Source organism: Seriola dumerili, unplaced genomic scaffold (genome assembly GCF_002260705.1).
Source record: "Seriola dumerili isolate Sdu_G_001 unplaced genomic scaffold, Sdu_1.0 BDQW01000807.1, whole genome shotgun sequence".
Lineage (NCBI taxonomy): Eukaryota > Metazoa > Chordata > Actinopteri > Carangiformes > Carangidae > Seriola > Seriola dumerili.
This window is the reverse complement of record NW_019175062.1, coordinates 406,851-430,241: the sequence shown is the minus strand read 5'-3', so window position 1 is coordinate 430,241 and position 23,391 is coordinate 406,851. Positions and strand designations below refer to the sequence as shown.

The 23,391-nt window shown below is 44.4% G+C and overlaps 1 protein-coding gene across 1 annotated transcript in view; it reads right to left on the bottom strand.

The window, feature by feature from the left end:
• Positions 1-604: 604 nt before the first annotated feature.
• LOC111237052 (ankyrin repeat and fibronectin type-III domain-containing protein 1-like) overlaps positions 605-23,391 on the bottom strand; it is a 53,480-nt gene continuing 30,693 nt past the window's right edge. The window contains exons 10-22 of the mRNA XM_022766010.1: positions 21,840-21,939; positions 21,320-21,452; positions 20,589-20,705; positions 19,867-20,082; positions 19,355-19,521; positions 17,932-18,103; positions 17,623-17,791; positions 15,548-15,714; positions 8,167-8,389; positions 7,902-8,094; positions 6,849-7,679; positions 1,395-1,745; positions 605-770 (exon numbers count right to left, since the gene is read on the bottom strand). Of these exons, the coding sequence (XP_022621731.1) occupies positions 605-770; positions 1,395-1,745; positions 6,849-7,679; positions 7,902-8,094; positions 8,167-8,389; positions 15,548-15,714; positions 17,623-17,791; positions 17,932-18,103; positions 19,355-19,521; positions 19,867-20,082; positions 20,589-20,705; positions 21,320-21,452; positions 21,840-21,939 (3,005 nt within the window). The remainder of the gene's footprint in view (positions 771-1,394; positions 1,746-6,848; positions 7,680-7,901; positions 8,095-8,166; positions 8,390-15,547; positions 15,715-17,622; positions 17,792-17,931; positions 18,104-19,354; positions 19,522-19,866; positions 20,083-20,588; positions 20,706-21,319; positions 21,453-21,839; positions 21,940-23,391) is intronic.

Genomic DNA, 23,391 nt, shown 5'->3' with positions numbered 1-23,391 from the left:
TGTGTTTTCCCTCGTCTTCACTACAGACTCTCACAGATCCACATGTTCTGAATCACTTTTTCCTTTGATTTTCCAGAACACGGCGGCGATACGGACTCCTCCACTTCAGTGTGTGTTCCCTCTGATGTTCCAACACAACGTCGCTTTAATCTTAATAGTGAATCTGAAGGCCTCCCAGGATGAAGGGCTAACAGGCGGGCTGCTTCGTTCGTGACCCAGCCAGATAAAAACCGAGGAGAGAATAAAAAAAGCAGCTCTTGTTTGTGGGGTATTTAATTCCCCCACAAACAAGAGCTTTGATGGAGAGACAACCGGGGCAATTTGGACGCTCCATTTGGGTGAGAAGGCTTCAAGGTGGCAGAGACGGGTCAAACACACGAACACACGAAGCAACCGTTCATCTGGCTCAGATTTCATCGCCTCTGACCCGCACAACAACCATCGTCTCTGAGAAGCCAGAGGAAGAGGAGGACGGCGTCTGTACGTCCTCGTCCTCAAACACAGGCCTGGCTGTGAAATACAGATGTTGAACCAGATGTTTTCCCTGCTCACTACAAACCAAAACACACAATCAAATGTCCAGATGAACTGTTGAATGAAAATGTCACAGACTCATACACAAAGAGGTGGGATGAGGGGTTTTTAAGGGAGAAGGTTCAGGGCAGATCTGCTCCAGGACCAGTCTGAAGAGTCCACCTGCCCAAAGACACAGGTCCAGAACACTCCAGATCCAAGCAACACAGGACTGAGACGTCCTGATGGGGTCACAGCTGAGACACGAGGACAAGGGACCAAGCAGAAACCTCCAGGTGTGAAAATGATGCCAACGCTGTAGAACCAAAACCTTTAGTTCCTCGAATCACCACTACAGTCCGGCTCCAAGAGCTCAGGGGCCCCACAACCACATATTTAATACACATCACTTGATGCTCAACTGAATATCAACATGTCAGGTCCTCCATCCCGCAGCCTGTGGTCCTGGTCTCGTAGAGGGACTCTGTGTCAGAATGTGGTTTTGCTTTAGTTTTGCTTTTATCAAATCGCTTTAATTTTTCCTAAAATCAACAAACAGGAAACCTCCTTCAGGTCGTTTTATTCCATCAGACCGACAACATTTTCACGATCAATACGATAAAAAATCTGATAGTTATTGCTTTTGATTAATGGTTCAGCTAGTAAAACGTTTAACATGTTGACTCGCTGTCAGAGAAAATGACCAATATTCAGATGTTAAATGGGACCAGTGAATTTTTAACGGTTTCCAGTCGACTGATGGAGCACTCAATGCTGACATGTGTAGTGGGGGTAAATGTAAATAGGGGCCCCAACAACAAATGCTTGGCCCCTCAGGAGTTGAATCCGGCCCTGACAGAGCAGCTAACATGGCTGCAGACCCCAACACAAACATGGAGAGTATCTTCACTGCAGAGACGTCAGACACTGCTGGACTCTCCCAGACTCCACTGAATAACTGGATGTGCGTTTCCACAGCGTCGTGCATTCTCACTGACGGACTTGTTGTGTGCAGAGCCAAGTCCTTGAGCGAGGGGCTAGGGAGCAGAGATCCTGTGGCTTGGACCGCGGCTCTGAAATGCTCCGAGCGCTCCAGCGGGAAAACTCCCTGCCAGCGGTGGTGTGAGATTCCAGTTGGTTCACACCCTCCCACACGGCGTCCTCTGACCGCCGAGGCTCGGCTGTTCAGGAGCCCGGCTGCAGCGGATTCCTCCAACACCTCCAGTCTGAGACTGCATCAGGTCACAGGACGTCAGACCGGAACATTACATTTTATAATTCAATAACAGAGATATGTTTGATAGCTCTACTTAGTCTCTGGTTAGTAGTTAGTCTCCATATGATCTGAGCAAACTGTCTGCTGAGATTCTGCTGAAAGCTACAAAAGATTGTAAACTGAAATGAAATAGAGATTTTTTTTCTCAAACTTTTTCTATGGAGTCATAGGAGTGCCACAAAAACGAATACATCTGTAAAAGAATAAGTAAATATAAACAGGAATAAACAAAAGAATAAATAAGTAAATTAAAAAATGTGGAAATATAAAGAGAATTATATAAAAGGATAAAAAAATGCTTTTATCTTTTTGCTTTTAATTTACATGATTGTTTTGCTGCTACCATGGTAGTGGCTAATAAATAAAATAAAATAAATAATCGATTAACAGAAATCAGCTGCTCATATTTGCAGCTTCTCAGAGGAGATGATTTGCTGATTTTTCTTCGCATAACTTTCATGTGTTTTTAATGTTTTTGAGGTTTGGCCCAAACAAAGCAGTTATTATTTCATTATAACAGCATTTATCATAAATTTTATCATGAATTTTCATAAACAAAACTATCAATTAATTGGAAAATAGATTTAAAATAAACTTAAAGCTTCTAGTTTTCTTCTTCTTCTATGTTTTATTTGAAGTGTTGATACATAAGAAGATGTATTTGTGGTTTTAAGAACCAAAAAAAATCTCAATGTAGTTTTACATCTCCTCTCTCAGGCTTCTCTCTGGAGTTCTAGTAACAAGAGGTCGGTGAACCAATCAGAAGAGAGGACGCTCTGAGCCTCCCTTCTGATTGACTGACTGTTTTCTAAGTGATCTGATAAAAAAAATATAGCCGATTTCAGGTAAACACTCAGAGAAACCAAATCCTGCAAGGTTTGGATGGTGGGTCCACGTGGGCGGGGCTTGGGGGGGGGGGGTGGACTGCTTTGTTGTGACATCACAAAGTTCCAGAAGTCCTGACGGCTGGTTTTAAGGCTCAGTTTCTGAATACAGGCTGTGTGCATTTCTCTGTGGACTGAGGCTTTGATACTTTCACAGTATTAATACAGAACCCAGACCTGCTTTATAATCGAACTACACATGGACATATACTTTATACTATATGGACCTTTAAGACACAGTGTCCGCTCAGCTTCACTCACACATTAACATGTTTGAAATAATCTGATGATTCAACACTAGACAGTCACCCGTTACTCACCATGTTCCCGTCTGGAGGCCTGACAGCGGTGTAGCGTTACTTCTGATTGGCAGAGCTTGACTCACATACCCAGAATGCCACAGATACAGCAGCGAGGACGAGAAGGCGGTGATGAAAACCCCAGCGGCGGACACGCCGTGGCTTTATCTGTATCCGCCAGCTGACAGCAGCTTCTGATAAAAGACAAACTCACAGCTTCACGTGCACAACATCCACATGAGACAACGTTTATTTCAGCTGGTAAAATACATCATTCATGTTGTAAAACGCAGGAAAACACTGGAGGCTTTTTCTTTTTTTTTTTAACAGTCCATAAAAAATGAAATGGTCCTTAAGCTGCAAATAAATAAAGTCAAAAGTGGATCTTGATGCTTCAGGATAAATGAAGGTGATGCAAAATATACAGACAGAGGTTTGTTTCTGCTTTGTCGGGAGAAAATATGAGGACAGAGGAATGTGTGAGGAGTCATTCACACCTGACTCAAGGTTCAGGTACAACATCCTGTCCACACTGGACGTTAAAAACATTTCAAAATAAAAGCCTTCCTCACATGAACAGACTGGACTCCTGAGGACAAATATGAAGACTGAAGCCTCCAGATTCAGAGGTGATAAAAATCTGAACTGGTCAGAAATCAGACAGACCAGTCTGTTACTGGGAGAACTGGTTTAATGATGTTTTATTCCAACTTTTTATTGTCATAGCTCGAGTGTCCGTTCCATCGGTTATCAGCACATCAAACTCATGAATCAGCCTCGGGGTTTGATGCTTGGCTGTGACTAATGAGAGCTCAGACTGAAGGAGGATCAGGAGTGTTCATGCTCAGTTTGATAAACAGGTACACATCATCTGAACTCACTGGTCTGGTTGTTGCAAGTGGTTCCGGAGCAGTCACTGTTTTCTGAGATCTTAACAGTACTCAGGTGAGTGTTATCAGGACTGACAGACCTGAGCTACGAAAATAAACTTCAAGTTGAAATAAACCATAATTTACAGTGTAGTGTTTTTTAATAACACTGAAGAAGAGTTAGATGTTTGTTTCCTTGCTGACAGTGACACAGAGGTCTGATACTAAAATCATGTCAGTGTATTCAGTGTGGAGTTGCAGCAAGCAGGTGCTTGCTGCAACTCCACACACTAATGCTAGCTTAGCTTAGCATTAAGACTGGAAATGGGGGGAAACAGACATCAACATGATTTCAACATCAAGCTTTTTGTCCAACTTTCAGCGAAAGCTCAAACAAACCAAACGTCAGGCTGTCGCGGCTGCAGCCTCCGTGTGTCACTTTAATAAACATCATCCTCCACTTTAAACCTTTGTACAGTCATTAATGAGAAAAGCTGCCACAGTTAATGCCCAATTGTATCAATTATTCAATTAGCTTTTATTCCATAATTGCTATGTGCAAACATTAAAAATGCACTTTTAAACAGCGTGCATACGTGTTAGGAACCTGTGCATGATCAAACAGACAGACTGTCAGACATCATTAATACAAATCAAACCGCTGCAGTTTCTGGTGCACGTCATAGGAAGAAGAAAAAACTGAAGAGGAAATACACCACCGGCCCTCGGGGGAACAACTACAGTAACTGTGGATGTTACAACGGAGAGTCAACACAACAGCACGACACAAACACCGTCAGGTCGGCAGTCCGTGCAGCGCAGCAGATAATCGCACGTTTCAAATGTGGATACAAATGCAGAATTTTTGGTTCGTCATTCATAATAAATTTTTTGCAAACACATTGTGTTTCATGCAGAATTTTTCAGGATACATGTTGGAAACTGCACAAATAAATGGCGGCCATCTTTTTTTTTGCGCTTGTATCCACATTTGAAAGATTATTGCAGTTATCTGCGGCACTAGAGGGGCAAAGTGCTGACTGCTTTTAGGCAAACAATATCCGGACCCCCCCACCCCGACCTACAAACCCCCTGACCCCTGACATCGTCATGCTGAACCAGGAGGAGGCACAAACTGGACACAAAGCTTTATTCCAAAAAAAAAACACGTCTATAAACAACTTCATGCCAACAACACACAGCTCCGACTGTAGCACACCTTTAAGTCCAAGATACAAAAATACTTCATGTGTTCAGGTTTCTAGTGGTCTGTGTTTAGAGACTGAGGCAGCTCACGTGTTTCAGACCTAAGGGAATAATATATATATATATATATGTATATATATGTTTAACTTTAATTCGACCACATTATGATGGGAGCAGCTCAAAATAACATTGATTGAATTATCACAGGAGACCACACACAGACTGAACTGTACATTCACTTCAAGTAGAGGAGAATCCATGCTCTGGAGACGGGGCCACCAAGAAAAAAAATCATCATAATCCAAAGATTCAATTCAAGAGTTTGAGAGACTTTAACTGAACTGGGAAAACGAGTCAGTCACAATCAATCAAAGCGGCGTGTTTTTGGTCGTGTGCAAAGGTCCTGGTGGGAGAAGCAGCACTCGCTTTCTCTTTGCATTGATTATTTTCTTTGTAACAGTCGATGCCATGGGTTCTGAGGCTTGGCGGAGTTGAACCAGCAACTTTAGTTTAGTTTACAATCTACGGAGAGGTCCAAGGTCTGAGGGTTGCTCGTCGTCGTCACACAAAACGTGCCCAGCCAGTCGTCACAAAGACACAGAGAGAGAGAGACAGAGAGAGAGAGAGAGAGAGAGAGAGAGAGAGGGAGGACAGTGGTGACATTAACAGCTGATGTCCTGGTTTGAAGCTTGCTCTTCACCTTTGACCTTTTGAGTCTGAGGTTATTTTAAAGTGACACTGGGCAGTGCTTGGATTTTAAATAATCTCACTTCCTGTTTGGTCACATCAGGTGACAAGATCAATCTGAGTTCAGAACATAAATAAAAACCTACGTCCGTCTTTCCTCTAATCTTTGCATCATGGAGATCGTGTTTCCGTTGCGGGAGAACAAGAACCTCAGAGGAACCTTTGTTTTGACCAGAGGAACTAGGTTTAGGATTGTTCCAGATGGTCTGGGGGTTGCAGGTTCTGAAGGATCAGGAACTTTCAGGCGGGTTCTGCAGGTCTCATAGCTCTGGTCATGTGCATAAAAATGTGTGTTTCAAATGCCGCCATCGTTTTTTATTCTGTCTGATTCATTTCTTTGCTCTGACGCAGTGGAGAAACAGACAATGTGCAAAAATGACTTTGAGTTCCTGAGGTCACTTCCTGTGTGTTGGTGGTACCAGGAAGTATCTGGTCAAAAAGGGTCAGGACCCGGCTCCTGTCTCAGCTCCCATTAAAGCTTTCCAGAGGGAAGGTGTCTGATCCACTCTTTTTCCGTCCCAGTTTAAATGAAACCACGCCCACTTCTATATGACCAAAGCCATGACCCCGCCCCCCTCCAGGGGTGTGTTTCATCTAAACTGGGTTGTAAAAACGATACAAGCGTTCCGACTGTTTCCCACTGTAAAGCTGATGGAGGTGAATCAAACGTAGATTTGTTCAAGTTCTGTATCTTGTTTGTCTCAGAACAAAAACCAGTGATGGTCACAGCGCTGTTTTCCCTTTTTGTCCACAGGGGGGCAGCACTGTGACCAGCAGCTGCAGCTAGAGGACAAACCTCGACACACAAATGAGAGTTCTGGTTTAACAAGACCTGGAGGAGGAGGACTGGGTCGGTCTGGAAAGTCTACATATACTTAACTTCCTGATCTGTGCAGTGGGGGTGGGGGGGTGGGGTCTGTGATACAGTGGGGGGGGGTCTCTCACAGGGCGAGGGAACCACTGACCTGACGTTTTCTTTTTAAATAAAGCTGTTGTTGAATTTTACCCAGTGTAGCTTTAAACCCTCAGCCTTCTGGACTGACCGTCCTCTCACAGCGTGCTGCTCAGGATCTCTGACACCTGTGCATTGGTTTGTTCGTCTGAGTCTACGTCCTGGGCGGCGGCTCCTTCAGGCTCCTCCCCCTCCCCTCCAGACTCCGCCTGTGCCACGACCACCGACACGCCTGCAGCCTTCAGCTTTTCCGTCATCTCTCTGCCTCCCTCCCCCTCCTCCTCCCAGCCCCTCCTCTCGTCGCCCGGCAACAGCTCCTTGCAGGGCTCCACGAAGATCCTGCGGACGTGGGGCCGTGGCTCCCGGTGTCGGCCCTTCCGGCTCTCCAGGACGCAGGAGGCGTGGCTGACGTAGGTGGTGCTCTGTGGGGAGGGAAGGTCCCCAGGTGGGGGCAGGTCTGGATCCAGCTGCTTGGTGTACACACCCTCAGATAGAGATCTGGTCTGACTCTCCCCGCTGTGGCCCCTCAGCCAGCGCTGGGGCCCGCTGAAGTACTGGCCCCTGTGACTCCTGGAGAGCAGTTTGCGTTTGGCGGGGGGGTTGGCGAGGGCCCTCAGGGGAGCAACGTCCTCCTGGTGGCTCTTGGACAGGGAGAGGCCCTCCAGAGTCTTGGTGGTGTCGGACAGAACCGGGGAGAGGGGGAGGGACAGAGGCAGGTCTTTGGAGAATCTGGGGGACAGGGGAAGGGACGGAGAGGTGGGGAGGGTCCTGGAGAGGGAGGGGGAGCGAGCCAAACCAGAGCTAGAGAGACTGAAGTCCTTGGACAGAGAGGGAGAGTGGGGGAGGAGGGATGAGGAGAGAGGAGCCTCTTTAGATTTGGGATCCTTCATCATCGAGGGGAGGGGGAGGTCTGTGGGCGGGACAACGCTGTACCTTCCAGAGAGAGAGGCGTCATTAGATTGAACATGAACATACAGAGGTAACACATCAACATCATCATCATCATCACCATCATCAATCTAATCTAATCTAAACTGATCTAGTCTAAACTGACCTAAACTAAACTAACTCAGCTGTAAACTGATCTGTGTGTAAAGATGAATGAGGTCACATGTGAACTCAACAGGTGAGACCATTTACAAACACACAAATCACCTGAGCTCTTGGATCTGGAGCACATCAGGGGCGCTGCCGCCCAGCGAGTGCACGGCCTGCTGGGATAGATCTTGGGGTGGGGAGTAGAGCAGGTCCAGCTCGCGGGGGCTCAGGGCGTCACTGGAGTCATAGTCGCTGTCAGTGGGCAGAAAGACCTCGGAGGAGCCGTCTTCATCCGAGCCAAGTAGAGAGTCTAGAAGCAGAGAGAGGGAGTGAGGGGTCAACAGGTCTACACTCAGACCAGGTCTGAGGAGGGACCACTCACCACTGATGGCCTTCCTCCTGCGGAGCTCAGGTGAGGGGGAGGGCGTGGGCAGGTAGTCCATGGTGGAGGAGGTGGAGTCTGTCTTTTGCTGGCCGGAGTCGCTCTCCGGAGCGCTGACGTCAACCAGGCAGGTGATGGGTACGCCGCCCCGAGGGTGCTTGTAGCGAGCGTACTGCAGCGCGTCGGTGATCCAGCGGAGGTCCCGACGCATTTCATCCAGTTGCTGCAGAAGCACAACAAAACAGTCAACACACTCAACATGTTCTGTGCGCAGCACTGTTGTTATTCCATTGACGTAGCTCAGAAAATCTGCTCTTACTTGAAAAAGATCGGTTTGAATTAACGTTGACTTTCACTTCAGGCTCAAACATTGAAACAATGTAGCTGTGGCTCGTCAACATTGACTCAAACCAGGTTTGAACAAGCTGTGCACACGGACTATACAAGCAGCCCAGAACAGTCGATTACTGAAAAGAAAGATCATGTCACAGAAAGAAGGGAAAACAAGAGCAGCGGAGGAAACCCTGCTGATTAGGGTGACCACTTGTCCTGTATAATACGTGAATAATGTAAAACCCCAACTAGTACAGGTGGACTGGAGAAGTTTATCAGTGAGCAGTAGACTGACGAGCTCTGTGTGCTCTGAGAAAATACACGTATGATCACCTTCTTGATGTGAAGTCAATAGTACAGCAGTCCGTTAGCTCACCTGGCAAAGTGCATATAACCAATTTACTCATGACGGCAGTGACACTAGTTCTAGTCCGACCTGTATACCGTTCCCACATGTCATCATCTCTCTCCCTGTGGCTATCAGAATAAAGGCAATAAATGTTTAATTCATTGTATATTGCCAACTGCATCCTATATTATAGTCTATATTAGCCTATATTATACAATAACCAATGTTGCTATCACCCTAGTTTCCAAACACAGACATGAAAAAAGAGATGCGAGCGTAAAAACACACTTGATGGAACTTTCTTTTGGGATTCTGTTTCCGGCCGTTGGAAATTCATTGAAACACAGCTAAGTTAGGCTTGACAGCTAGCCTGCTATAGAGAACGCTAGTTGGGTAGTATCAGTTACCATGGTTACGGAGCCGGGAATCCTGTTTAAGCCACAGTGATGGAACGGAACGCTGATTTATATTAGCGAGACTTAACAAAACAAGCTCGGATTTTTCTTTATCTGTCTTGATGGAATAGAGCCCAGATGATACCAGAGTCTGTTTCTACGTAGGGGTGGGTGATATATCGAATATACTAGATGTATAGCGGCTTGTTCCACGTGGGATGTATAAAATGACAATATCGCGAACATCGTGTATAAATTGTCACATAATTGTTTTAAGACGCCGGCATGAAGTTTTCTTTGGCGTTTCGCCTTTCTCGATCTCTCCCTCACAGACACACTCAACCGCCCATCCAGAAAACTCTCCGCATGTGTGATGTAGGTGAGGAGGTGTGTGTGTTTGTATCATGAACGGAGCGAATTGACGAAAAAAGTGAAACGCCAAAGTGAGCTAATTCGTATTTAAATTTTTTTTTTAAAAAACCAATTCATATTGGTTCAGAGAAGAAACGGCATCGGAACACAACGCCTGCCTCGCGTGTTTGCCTCACAGTGCACGGCAGCTGCGTTGCTGCTACTGCAGCTCTGTCTTTCTACATAGTTTGCGCCGACTTTTGTTTACTCTGGTACAGACACACACAGCGAGAACAAAAGAGAGAGAGAGCACCGGTAAAATACTGCCCTTCACTCTGTTAAATTATAACATAATTATAACCAACAATGGGTTTCTGCTATGACCACTAGTACATGTGGTCTCCTCTGTCTCTCCATGCAGTTGCTAAAATGATTAAAAATAAGTTATACAATATAATATTTATATATATATATATATATACTATAATAAACTTCTGTATATTTATATTTATAAATATAAAGGTTTTTTTTCATGTCTGTGTCATATTCATATATAGTCCAGACAGTGAAACTATAGACTAGTGAAAGGTGTTATATATAATGTTTCTGGTATCATATCAGTATGACTATCAACAAATGTTTCCCTGTCTATTATTGCTGGGAGCCGCTCGTCATGAGTGAAAAACAGGCGAGATGCTGAATCTCTAAATCGCACAAAACAGGAGCAAAGCATGAGATTGTGTCTCTTTATGCATCAAATTCTATTGAGGAAATTTAAAAAATATTGCAATATATATCATGTATCGCGATATAGCCTAAAAATATCGCCATATTACTTATAGACCATATCCCCCTGCCGTATTTCTACGCCGACGATGTCTTATTCTATTGATTAACAAGCTTCACTGCTGAAACCGTGATCTGATTTATTTATTAGTCAACAGAAATTTCATTGGAAACAAGTTTGATCATTGACTCCATCAGTTTTTCTGTGTTTCTATTTATACTAAATCTGTTCAGTTCTCTACAACTTTATTCACACATTCATGCGAAAACACAGTGGAGGAATTCCCCTTTAACTGAAAGTAAAATTTATCATGTGTGAAAATGTGTGTGTATGTGTGTGTGTGTGTGTGTGTTTGCTTTTGAAGAGAATGAAGCGTGACAAAACGTTAAGCAGCAATTAGCTGACTGTCTGACACAGAGCAGGAGAGCACTTAGTGCCAGACACACACACAAGGGGGGGGTTGCGGGCTGACAGCAAGGATGACTCGGCTGGAAAGAATGCCGAGGCTGCGACGGCAGAGCGAGAGCCTGTGAGAGAAAAACATGGAGGAGGTTCCTGCTTGTCCCACAGAGAGAGAGAGAGAGTTTACCAACAACAATCACACACAGAGGAACACATTACACTCTGTCCATACAGTCAATTAAACTAACTTAAAGGATCAGTCTGTACGTTTCTCCTGAGCGTGATGTGTCAGTGTTCAACATCACATTAAAGACTCTTGAAAACCACACAGCATGTGATTTCATATTGTTTCACAGTCTCACTGGTCAAAGTCAAAATCACATGTTGTTGTTGACTTCCCAGCTGTACATAATTCATAGTAATATAATTAATAAATGATAGTGACCTGGACCTTTGTATGAATGACACTGATCACAAGATTTTGTCAAACAGATATTAAAAACCCTTGAACTGCAGTGAACCAATGACAGTGTCATAAACACAGATTCAGAAAGCCAGGGTTTCATACGTCACAAACCTAAGGAACCAATCCTGTCAACTTGTGGGGACGAACGGGGGACGGACCGGGGGAGTGGGGGGTGGGGGTAAAACTGAAACCTTGTCAGTACAGAGAGAGAGAGTCAGCGTCACTAACGCTGTGTCAGCCATTGCCAGTTACAAGCTCTCTAACAACATAAAAAAAGCTAAATATGCTAACATTTATGAAAATATACTTACTATGGTAACCGTTCTGAAAAGATGCTAACTACGCTAACCGTTCTGATACGTCTGCTAGTCTCTGATTCTGGTCTCAACAGACTGAGTCTAGGTCTGACTGAGGGTGAGTCTGATGTTTCCTCCTCTAACTATCTTGATACTCTCTACTCTTTCACCTGTCAACCTGGAGCAAGCAGGTGGTGGGCGGGGCTCAAGGCCTGATCCAGATCATCAGACTACGTCTGGAGGAACTTTAAGTCTTTTGTTGGCATTATGACAATAAAAGAACTAAATGATGAATTCTTGGTGTTTGCTGGGAGTTCACTGGGAATTTCTGCCCCTCATCTGTATGTTAAGATACTGTTTGTTTGCTTGTTTATTTGTTTGTTGTGTCATATTTGTGTTGCAGAATAAGAAACTTGTGTATTTAATTTGACCATATGTGTGTGTTTCTCTGCTGTACTGATAGTTTTGATGTTTTACAGGTTGTTTTGATGTGAGGCAAATAAAAACAAAACTGTACAACAACAACAACAACAACAGAAAAACAAACAAACAAACAAAGTGCATTTTCCTTCAGGGAGATGTTTCCAGCTGAGATAACACTGTGGAGCTGTGAGAGGAAAGCTGTGTGGTGGATCTCTGACACTGCAGCCGCTGGATCTGAGAAACTTTCCAGAGCAGAGACGCATCTGCAGCTAATCACACTCTGACAGCATCTTCACACACACACACACACACACACACACACACACACACACACACACACACACACACACAGGTTTCCAAGGCCGTGCTGCAGCTACAGCCGCTCTCTCTGCTCAGTGTGTCTTCCCACAAACCTCAGCGACGCCATGTTTCACTGTGTGTTTGTGTCATAGATACAGAGGAATGAGGTGACAGACAGGATGGAGGTCTGAGTATGTTGGAGGAAAAAAGGTCCGGGTCAGAGTCTAAGCCTCTTGACCAACACTTAACTTTCTACAAAACTGTACTTTTACTTACTTGAATAACTATGACATTTCTGCTTTTATTTGACAGTTTGACAGGATGTAGATCCACTCGCTGCCTCCTGCCTGATCCTCCTGACTAACACATTATTCTATATTCACAATAAATTTTATCTTGAACCTTTATCCATGTATAACTCCTCTTTTTTTATTTATTTCCATTTTTTCAAATTTTTTTTTATTGTGTCTTTCTCTCAGGGGCGAGGGGACAATGAGGAATAATTTAGATTTTTACAGCTTTTAGAGCCTCACTGCCAAACAGACCAAATCAAAAAGGACTTCAGGTCAAGCTGGATATCTTCTTCCAAGTGATATCATCTACAAGGTCTGAGTCCTGGACCTTGTTGGGATTATGTATCTGGTCAGACTCGTCATTAGTTTAGATGTTGTTAGATTTTAATTGAACTACAATTCTGCTGGTGTGGTTTTTTTTCGGTCAAAAGAATCAATCATCTGAAACACCTGTTCCCGTCAAGAATAGACATGATGAACTCAAACTAATTAATTCTCCTTTAATCACGTCAGTTGAATTAAACATCATCTTCCTGTTGGAGGGAAGGTTTTGGAGTCTGTGGTTCAGACTGGTTCAGGTTCAGGAGCTGAAGGCAGACTGAACTGTGGGGCCATAATTAAAACTAAGATCTCAGTTATTTCTCTGTCGCCGTCATCTCAAAGATTAAAGGATAAATTAAAGAGAATGAAGCTTCAGACTCACAGTAAAACTTCACAACATTTTGAAAATATTCACACCAAACATGATCTAATGATCCTCGTGTTGTAGGTTGTTTTTTGGTTTAATTTCTCCTGGACTTTCATGAATATTAATGTCTAATCTGCTGGTTAATAATAGTAACAACAGACTGAGGAATAAAACCTAATAAAACAGTTTATTTATGGTGTCATGTCTCCAGGTCCTGATGTGGAGCAGTGAAGAGGAGAAGCCAGATGTGCAGCAAGCAGACAGACTTTCCTCCATCAACATGTGGCGAGTCTAAACAAACCGTCCAATTAGACGGCATCACGTCATCTTCACACCAACCCGCTTTCACTGAGACACACACACACACACACGCACTTGCAGAGGGACCTCCCAGATGAGACACGCTGAGGCACGAGAGTGTGTGTGAGAGCTGTTGTTCTTCTATTGCTGTGAGGACCGATTTGAGTTTGAGACCTTGAGAGAAAAGATGTTTTAAAAAAAGTGAAAATGTGTTTGAAAAGTAAAGACGTCTTTCTAAAGCCACGACACATTATAAAGATCATAATAATAAATAAATGATAATAATAAATCAAGATATTTTTGTAAACAAAGTGTCAAATGTCTGCAAAAACTTTTTCAGAAACAGAGATGAGATTTTAGTAAAGTTGGATCATTTTTGTCACAAGAAGAATTTTTTCTAAACTGAATATATATTTTTTTATTTTAGAAATAAGAACAAAGTGAAGATATTTTTCTATTTTGTATGTGAGGCCATTTTTGGCCAGACCACAACAGCGAGGTTGGCCTTTTAAATGGGAGTGTCTGTCGCTGACTGACTGAGTGATGAAGTTAACCCATTGGTCGGTCGGTCAAGTGTCGAAGAAAAGCACCTGGCGACAAACCTCAGCTACTTTCTGTAGATGAGAGATTCCAGCCCTGCCATAAGAGTGCAAGGTCGGACTTTCCCTCCACAGACTCACCTCTCTACACTGTCCAGACAGATACTTGGCTTGGACCTGCTCTTGATGTAGAGCGAAGAGATTGGAGATTCAGACCTCAGAAGTGAAGATATCAAAATGAGGACATGTTGCAAAGTAAGACACTTTTTAATCTAAGGACATTTTGTGTAGTCATCACCTCTTCAAAGGGTTAATAAGACCTGGTTTTGAGTCTGAATCAGGTTCAGGTTCATTCAGGATTCAGAGAATGTGTTTGAACAATCAGCGTCCTCACAAGTATAAAAGACCAAACACTCCTCTGTGTTGACAGACGTGGCCCTTTTCACACTCTGCCCTTCACATCAACATCTAGCTGTCTTTAATACACACACACACACACACACACACACACACACACACACACACACACACACACACACACACACACACACACACACACACACACACACACACACACCCCTCCACGTGCTCTGATTGGTATTATTTTTTCCCCTGACATTCCCTCTCTCTCTGAGCAATTTGTGGTCGGGGGGCCACTTTTTTCCGAGCTTTAAAATCACAGACAGAGAGCTAGACAGCTGGTTACACACACACACACACACACACACACACACACACACACACACACACCCCTGGCAGTGCTGTGATCGGAGAGCACCCTTGTGGTTTTGTGGTCGGTCTCCATTAACGGCGGCGGCGAGCTCCTCTCAGACGGGTTCACTCTTATACGTTCAGACTGCGGCGAGCAGCCAGTTCTCGACTTCTTCTACTCTAGAAAAACAAGCTGTTTAACAGCTAATACTCCAGCAGTTACACTTTACTGCATCAATAAACGTCTCTGATTGGATCACCATCGTTTTCTCACCGCCTTCATGTTTAAATGTTTTTTTTTTCTCAGTGAAAAACTGGAGATGAAATAAAATGTCAGTGAAAATGAGGTTTATTAAATCCTGTGTTTGATGAGCTCTCAGCTGATTCTCAGCTGACTTTAATCATTGTGAATAAATCAGAGTGAATCTGAACAGTAGCTGAAACCACATGGACGGACTTCTGAGAGCAAGCAGACTGAATAAAACTGAACTGGTTCCCGTCCAGCTGACTCACGACTGCAGATGTGTTTTCATGTGTGAACGGTTCAAATCCCATGTCAGGAATGTTTCCCACCAGTGTTAGATAATTCTGTTTCACAGCCAGGTTTTTCTGACATGTTTCCATAAACCAGTCACCAGACTTTTTCACACTTTTTTTTCCAAACTCTGATGGAGGCGGGTCCTCGGCTGATGATGAGTAAAACACCTAAAACTTGTGCAGCAGCTTCACCTGTGCGTGCGTTTCTCACCTGGATGTAGTCCAGTATGAGCTGATGCCTCTGTTTGGCTGTGGCCACCTCACTGTCAGTGATGGCCTCCCGCAGTGTCTGCTGGGTAATGAGGGCGTCCAGGTCCAAGACGGAGGACAGACGGCAGTACAGGCTGATGAACTTCTCCTTGTAGGTGCAGAAGTGAACTGAAGAAAGAAAAGAAATTGCGATGAAGAGCGGAAGAAGAGACTGAGCGGTCAGAAGAGACCAGCAGAGACACAGATGGGGACGAGTCCACGATGTCTCTGTTCTGAAATGTTACAATATTAATAAACCAAAACTGAAACAGATGAAAACCTGAATAAAATCCAGCTGCAGCTTTTTATGTAAAATAAATTAATCGCTCATTTTCCGACTTCCAAGGTGCATGGAGAAAGGAAAAAGTCCACAGAGGTCAAAACTCCAGCAGCACTCACAGTAAACGGAAGAACTTTATTAGAGCGATGCGTTTCGGCTGGTGGTCTCTTCATCAGGGATGGGAATTTGAATATCAAACCATGTTTTAAAACATTTACAACGTTCTGCACAAAAATAGAAATGCAACACTTTCGTTCTTGCTCACATTTGTAAACAGAAGACAGCATCGTGGGTGAAGAACAGCTGCGTGCAGACAAACATCTGAAACTAGAATCACCTCCTCGTGGTTGTTTCCTCCACCAACCAGTAAAGTTACAGTAAACATGGTCCCAGTCTCTCCTTCCTAAGTTACAGCGTTGAATAATAGCTAGAGGTGTTTTTGGACAACATTATGATGTCACAGTGAAGTTCACCTTTGACCTTTTGGATATAAAATGTCATCATTTCATTTTATCCTCATAGACATTTGAGGTAAATTGTGTCATAATTAGTGAATGAATTTGAGATCACAGAAGTAATGAAATTCCCTCTGGGTGTTCCTGATACATTGCATTCACAAGAACGTGAGGTCACTGTGATTTTTGACCTTTGACCTTTGGCCACCAAAATCTAATCAGTTCATCCTTGAGTCCAAGTGAATGTTTGTGCCAAATTTGAAGGGATTCAGAGCAGGAGTAATTTTGTTTTCAGGTTGTCCGTTCGTCTCATTCTCATGGACACGATATCTCAGTAACGCCTTGATGGAACTTCTTCACATCTCAAAAGTCAAAGGTCAAGGTCAGTGTGACCTCAGAAAACCTTTTTTTTAGCCATTACTCAAGACTTCATGAAGCAATTATGACAAAATTTCACACAAATGGTTCAAATTTTCTATGACTCTGGATAAACAGGGACGTAACGTGAAACTAGTCTGAGTGGAGGAGGCAGGGATTCTAGTTGAGTTTATTTTTGACAGAAAAGTAAATGTAAAAGTCTTGCATGTGATCAGCTGTTCATCTGAGCTCTGGTCACAGGAACATGTCGCTCTCTGTGATCCGTGTCTCTGTGACACGACACTCACTCTGTGACAATCTGCTCGTGTTGAGTTCAGCTTCAACTGAAACCAGACTCATGTAGAAGTGTTTTATTCAGAGCAGAGAGAGGAGGTCAGTGTGTGTACAAAGAGAGAGTATTGTGCAGTGTGTATGGGAGTTATTGACACATTTTTGTGTGTGTGTGTATGTGTGTGTGTGTGTGTGTGTGTGTGTGTGTGTGTGTGTGTGTGTGTGTGTGTGTGTGTATGTATGGGGGTCAGCAGAGAGGCCGTCCTGCTGGAGCCTGCAGACTGATTTAGTGCTTTTCCCTGCAGACATAGGTGTGTATGTTTGTGTGTGTGTGTGTGTGTGTGCGTGTGATAGGACACAGCTCAGTCTGTACAGACGGCTGCTGCATTAACCCCTGTTTAATTTTTATCAGAGAACTTCATCCAAAGCAGCAAAGAGTAAAAATCTGAAAAACAACAGATCAGGATTTGCTGTGACCCCCCCCCCCCCCCTTTAAACCAGTTCCAGTTCTCCTCAGTACACCTGCTCACAGTTCTTCAGGTTTTTGTCACGTAGGTTGTTCCAGCTTCCTACCACAGTGTTTCTTTCTCCTGTTTGTGTTTGTGTGTGTGTGTGTGTGTGTGTGTGTGTGTGTGTGTGTGTGTATATTGTTACCAAGTTCAAACATCTGCAGGGGGAGGTGAAGGAATCCTGAGAGGGGGATGTAGGGGTTGGACTGTCCGGGGGCGGAGCAAACGTCATCGGCAGCTGGCAGCAGCAGCAGGAAGGAGACACCGTGACCGAGCTCCACCACCTCCTGACTGTAGAGACGGAAGTGACGGGCCTGCACACACACACACACACACACACACACACACACACACACACACACACACACACACACACACACACACACACACACACGCTGGTTTCTAACATGAACTGGCTGTGGGTGTGTGTGTGTGTGTGTGTGTGTGTGTGTACCTGGTGCAGAGGTAGGTTGATGTGCTTCAGCAGGGACTTGATCGCTGTCTGCAGCTCATAGTACAGTAAGGGGGCATGGCTTTCTGCTCTGGGCTCCGCCCCCTCACTCCCTTCCCTGTTGTGGTCATTCTGTCCTGCACCTGAAAGCGTCTGGATCCAGTCCCACTCCTCCCTGAACGCACGCACGCACGCACGCACGCACGCACGCACACACACACACACACACACACACACACACACACACACACAAACACACACACACGTTAGTATAACGATATCAAATCGTTAATATTAATGGATCCTCTCAGCTGTCTGTTTACAGGTTACAAAACCTTTATATTGATTAAACTGCTGATTGACACATTAACACATTCTTGTGTTTTGGATGAATAAATACTGTATTAACATGTTTTCGGGAGTCACAGGTTCACATGACAAATACAAACATTCACAGTACATCAAGGATGACCATGACCTGGATGACTGACAATCGTCACACACTAATACTAAGACTAAAACTAATGAAAATGCTAATACTAATATTAATGCTATTACTGACACTAATACTAATATTTATGGTAGTAATAATGCTAAGACTAATACTAATGCTAATGATGATAATAATAATGCTAATAATACAAATGCAAATACTAGTACTAATGCTAATACTAATAATACTTATGCTAATACTAAAACTAATGCTAATAATAACCTTTATTTATATAGCACCTTTCAACACACAGCTATGTACTTTACAAAACAAAGTGAAACTTTGAAAACAATTATAAACAGTTTAAAGATGAACAACACAGGAGGAGATACAAATAGAACAAAGATCAATAATCAATAAATTAAAAATCAGGACAACGACATATAATATGTTTGAAGATGTTTTGTCTTTTGGTTTGATCTCATCTTTGAATCCACACACACACACACACTCTCACACACACACATACACACACTCTCACTCTCACACACACTCTCACTCTCACTCTCACACACACACACACACACACACACACACACACACACACACACACACACTCCTTTTGTTTCTCACTTCACACTTTCCAATCTGTCTGGGGAGGGAATGCAGCGTTGTTTAGCGTCCAGAAATTCTTGTGATGGAGGCCAAAGAGCTGAAATACTTTTACCTGTCCCACCTCCACCTCCTCACCCCCACGAGCTCTGAGCCAATCAGATTGGATCCAACACAAAAGACACACGCACGTCCACATATGTCGAGGGAGCGATGTCAGCTGCACGCTGACTCTCAGAGCGAGTGCGTAACGTAACACGAGCCGACAGGTGAGCGTCACACGTGTCGACTGACAACAGGTGAGAACAGCTGTCAGTCAGCAGGTGTGTGAGCTGGAGGTGTGTGTGTGTGTGTGTGTGTGTGTGTGTGTGTGTGTCGTACCTGGAGACGTTGCAGTTGTCTCGTATGCGGGTGTGACACAGCATGTTGGGGGTCCGCTGGGACACCAGGACTTTGATCTGGTCTACGGAGCTGCTGAGCTTCAGGTAGCCCAGGTAGAGACCCGGGGCGAGTCGGTGAGTGCTGCGCCGCTGGTATGCCAAAATGTCCTGAGAGAGAGAGAGGGAGAGAGACAGAGAAACAGAGAGAGAGAGAGACAGATAGACAGAGAGAGAGACAGATAGACAGAGAGAGAGAGAGGGAGAGAGACAAAGAAACAGAGAGAGAGAGAGAGAGAGAGAGAGAGAGAGAGAGAGAGAGAGTTGTGTATGTGCAGTTTTTTTTACAAGCCACAGGTTCCTGACTCCAGGTCCTGGTTCTTGAATATTATTTATCATAAACAATATGATTCTACAAAAAAAGGTTTTGGTCTGGTCTGGTCTGGTTGCTGCTGCAGTCCCAGGTCTTCTTAATCCACATGGACCACATGGTACTGAGGGTTCGTTCTTCCTCACCTGTATGGTGATGATGAGGATGTCCAGAGCGTATGGCTCCTCGGGTGTGGACAGGGATTTCCTCTGGCTCTGCAGTTTGGTCACCTGCATCCACTTCCCGCTGAACAGTGAGTGCTGGCTCTCCGTGTCGCGGATTGTCACCAGCAGCACGTTGCCGTGGCGATCCTTGATGGGCTCGTAGTGGATCCGGCCCAGGTTGTGAGTTCCCAGGAGGTTCTGCAGGTAAATGAACCCGATCAAAAGTGAGAAGACGCTTTTAAGAAAACATTTATAAATGACTTAGTCACTCAACAGAGAAACGATCTGCAGAGAGTTTATTTATTTATTTATTTCTCTATCTGGTGCTGTGATGAGTGAAGATTGATGTGAGTCAGGTTAACATCCTGTATTTTACTTTAATGGAGGGATTTAGTCTGTACGGAAGAGGGCCAAATGTAAAAAGTGTTTTGTAGAATTCTGACTTTCTAAAACATTTTTTAGAAAGTCAGAAGTCAGAATTCTGACTTTTACATTTACATTGATACGAGGCCCTAATCCTCTTCTGAAGTCTGAATCTGCGGCTTGAAATGAAGATGAAATTAATTGGTTTGACATTTGCAGCTTGACAGGAACAGTATGATTTTGATGTGGGACATTTAGGGACAAACTGTCAGAATAAAAGCATGCGTCCTCATCACAGCTGATTCAAAGTGGTTTCCAGTCAGGTCTGCTGGGGTCCTGACCTGCAGCTGGCCAGCGGCGGTCAGCATCTTGTGCCTGGCCTGCAGCGTGGAGGATGAGGACATGGACACCGACATGCTCTGTCTCAGCCACCGGACGTCCTCCCACATACAGGACAGCTGCAGAGACAGAGACAATGAGCTGCAGGAAGGGAAAGTGGTGAAACCGCAGCGCCTCATAAAACTAACTGCTGTTGTTTGTTTGCGTTCGGGGGCGGCATGGCAGCCTGATGCCTGGAGACAAGAGTGGATTGAAAATTCATCCAACGAGCCAAAAAGAACAGAACACTGAACATCTAATTCCTCTCGAAACAGGAGCAGACTGCAGCTCTCAGAGCACAGCAACAGAGATCTGTGTCCTCAGTCAAACACCTGAGACACATGAAGACAGGTAACATCCTGTTTCTGTGCAGCCTCCTCCTCTGTTGTCACCTCACTGTTTGAACCAGGATCAAACACCGATTTAATCCCATAAACACACACATAACCGTGAGGTCGTCGGAGAGTCAGCATCAATCAGCTGACTGACAGCAGCTCAGTGTGTGGACGTACTCTCAGATAACGGAGGAGGAATTGATTTGAACTTCCACATGTTAATATTTTCTGATCAGGATTCCCATCATGCTTAGGGTTATGTAAACAACAAGTATGATGTTGCCATGGAGACGATGGCCTCCACAGAGAGCAGCAGACCTAAGACCTCTCAGACACTGACATCATGAAATGAGCTGTACCTTGGTGAACCACAGGAAGTCCTGCATGAGGGAGCTGCTGTAGGAGTCGTCCACCTCCACGATGGGGATCTGGTCCTCCGCCGTCACCAGTAAACTGTCCTTATGGTAGAAGACGGCCGCCAGGTAAATCCCCCTGCAGACACACAGGATGGTACATTCCCAGGAAAGAGCAGGTAAACCGAGGAGGAAATTCAAACGACGACGACGACGACATGTTTTATGAATTTATGAAATCCTGTTACGTCACGCTACAAACAGGAAATTGTCTTTTGTCCTTTGGTGATGAAGCTTCCACCTGTTTAGTTTGTGTTCCCTGAAATAAATGTGGAGCTTTTTCTTTCCTTGAATTATGTTATAAATGAAATGTGTTTTATACAGGTGAGTCAGAACACCGCAGCTCAGCGTCTATACAGTATGTAACTATTTACTGGGGTTTAAATGTAGCAGCTCGTTCACTGACTACACACAGAGACAAGACACTGACAGACACATGAAAACCCAGAAACTGATCAGCACAAACCTTTTCAGTGTTTTCACAAACTTGTTGGAGGAGTTGAAGAGGTGTTTGAGACTCCTGGACACAGACTGCTTCCGGCTCGGGTTCTGCAGCTTCGATGTGTCTGCACACAGGAGCAGGGAAGGAGGAGGAGGAGGAAGAGGAGGAGGAGGAAGAAGAGGAGAAAGAAGGAGGAGAATAAGGAGAAGGAGAAGGAGAAGAAGAAGACGGTCATCACTGTTTGACCAGTTCACTGGTTTTCTATCACGATTCATGCACAACTGTATCTCCAGGTCTCGCCTCCTCATCTGGTTTTGAAGATGATGCTTGGTTACCATGACGACAGTAGTTGAATGAGCCTGTAAATCCATCAGAACCGTGTGTGTGTGTGTGTGTGTGTGTGTGTGTGTGTGTGTGTGTGTGTTTATGTGTTTCTGAGGTCAGCGGGGTCGAGTCACTCTCCCGTGCTGCCGGTCAGACTGAGTCTTATCTCATTCATTCGTTTGGCTGTCTCCCCCCCGTCTCCCTCCGGCCGTCCTCCAGCCCCGGGAGGATGGAGGACGGCGGCCGGCCGCTCAGCGATGCCAATCTCCAGACCACAGCGCCCCTTTTGACTCTGGCTAATTAAGCGTCACATAATTACCGTCCTGTAAACAGACGGCAGACTGACGCTCACAAAAAGCCCACCGTGCAGACATACAGCGTGAGGGAGGGGTCACAGGAGGCAGCAACACTCAGAGCAGGAGCCATATTGTTTTCAGGTTGTCTGTCCGTCTTCCTTGACGGAATTTCTTCAAATTTGCCACAAACATTCATTAGGACTCAAGGATAAACTGATTAGATTTTTGTGGTCAAAGGTCAAAGGTCACGGTGACTCCCAAAACACTTCTTAGCAATTAATAAAGACTTCACAGCAATTATGACAACATTCACCACAATGGTTCATATTTTCTCTGACTCTGGATAAACAGGGTTGTAACCTGAAACCAGTGGAGGAGGCAGACAACCACGAGGAGGTGATTCTAGTTTTCTTTTTGTTGCAGCTTCTGTTTTTTTATATTTGTGTTTTATATATAAGAAAGACAAAACGGAAGCTACATAAAACCTTTAATACCTTTAATAATGCAGCGAATCATAGGATCAAACTGTGGATGTTTGGCTGCTTTTTAATGTAATGTTGAATAAAATCATCAATCAATCAAAGATAATCACTGATTTCATGAAAACATCTGTATACGACATGGTTAACATGTTCCAGTGTAATCGGTGATGATGTTTTCAGTTTGTGTCTCTACATGAAACCACAGGAGTGGTAATTACAGCCTGTTCTCCACTACAACACTCACTCTCTAATCTTTAAAACTGGCCTTTCACAATCCGTCAGAGTGAACCCTCCCTGCATCCTCAACATCCTCACAATGATGATGATGCTTCTTCTTCTCCTGTGCGTCGTCAGACAGGCAAAGGATCTTTAGTTTCTCGCCGCCTCCGAAATGTTACACAACAGTACCTGCAGCGGCGAGTCTGAGAGTGTTTTCAAAAAGCCATTCAGCAGCCGGCTCATGAGTGCGCACGC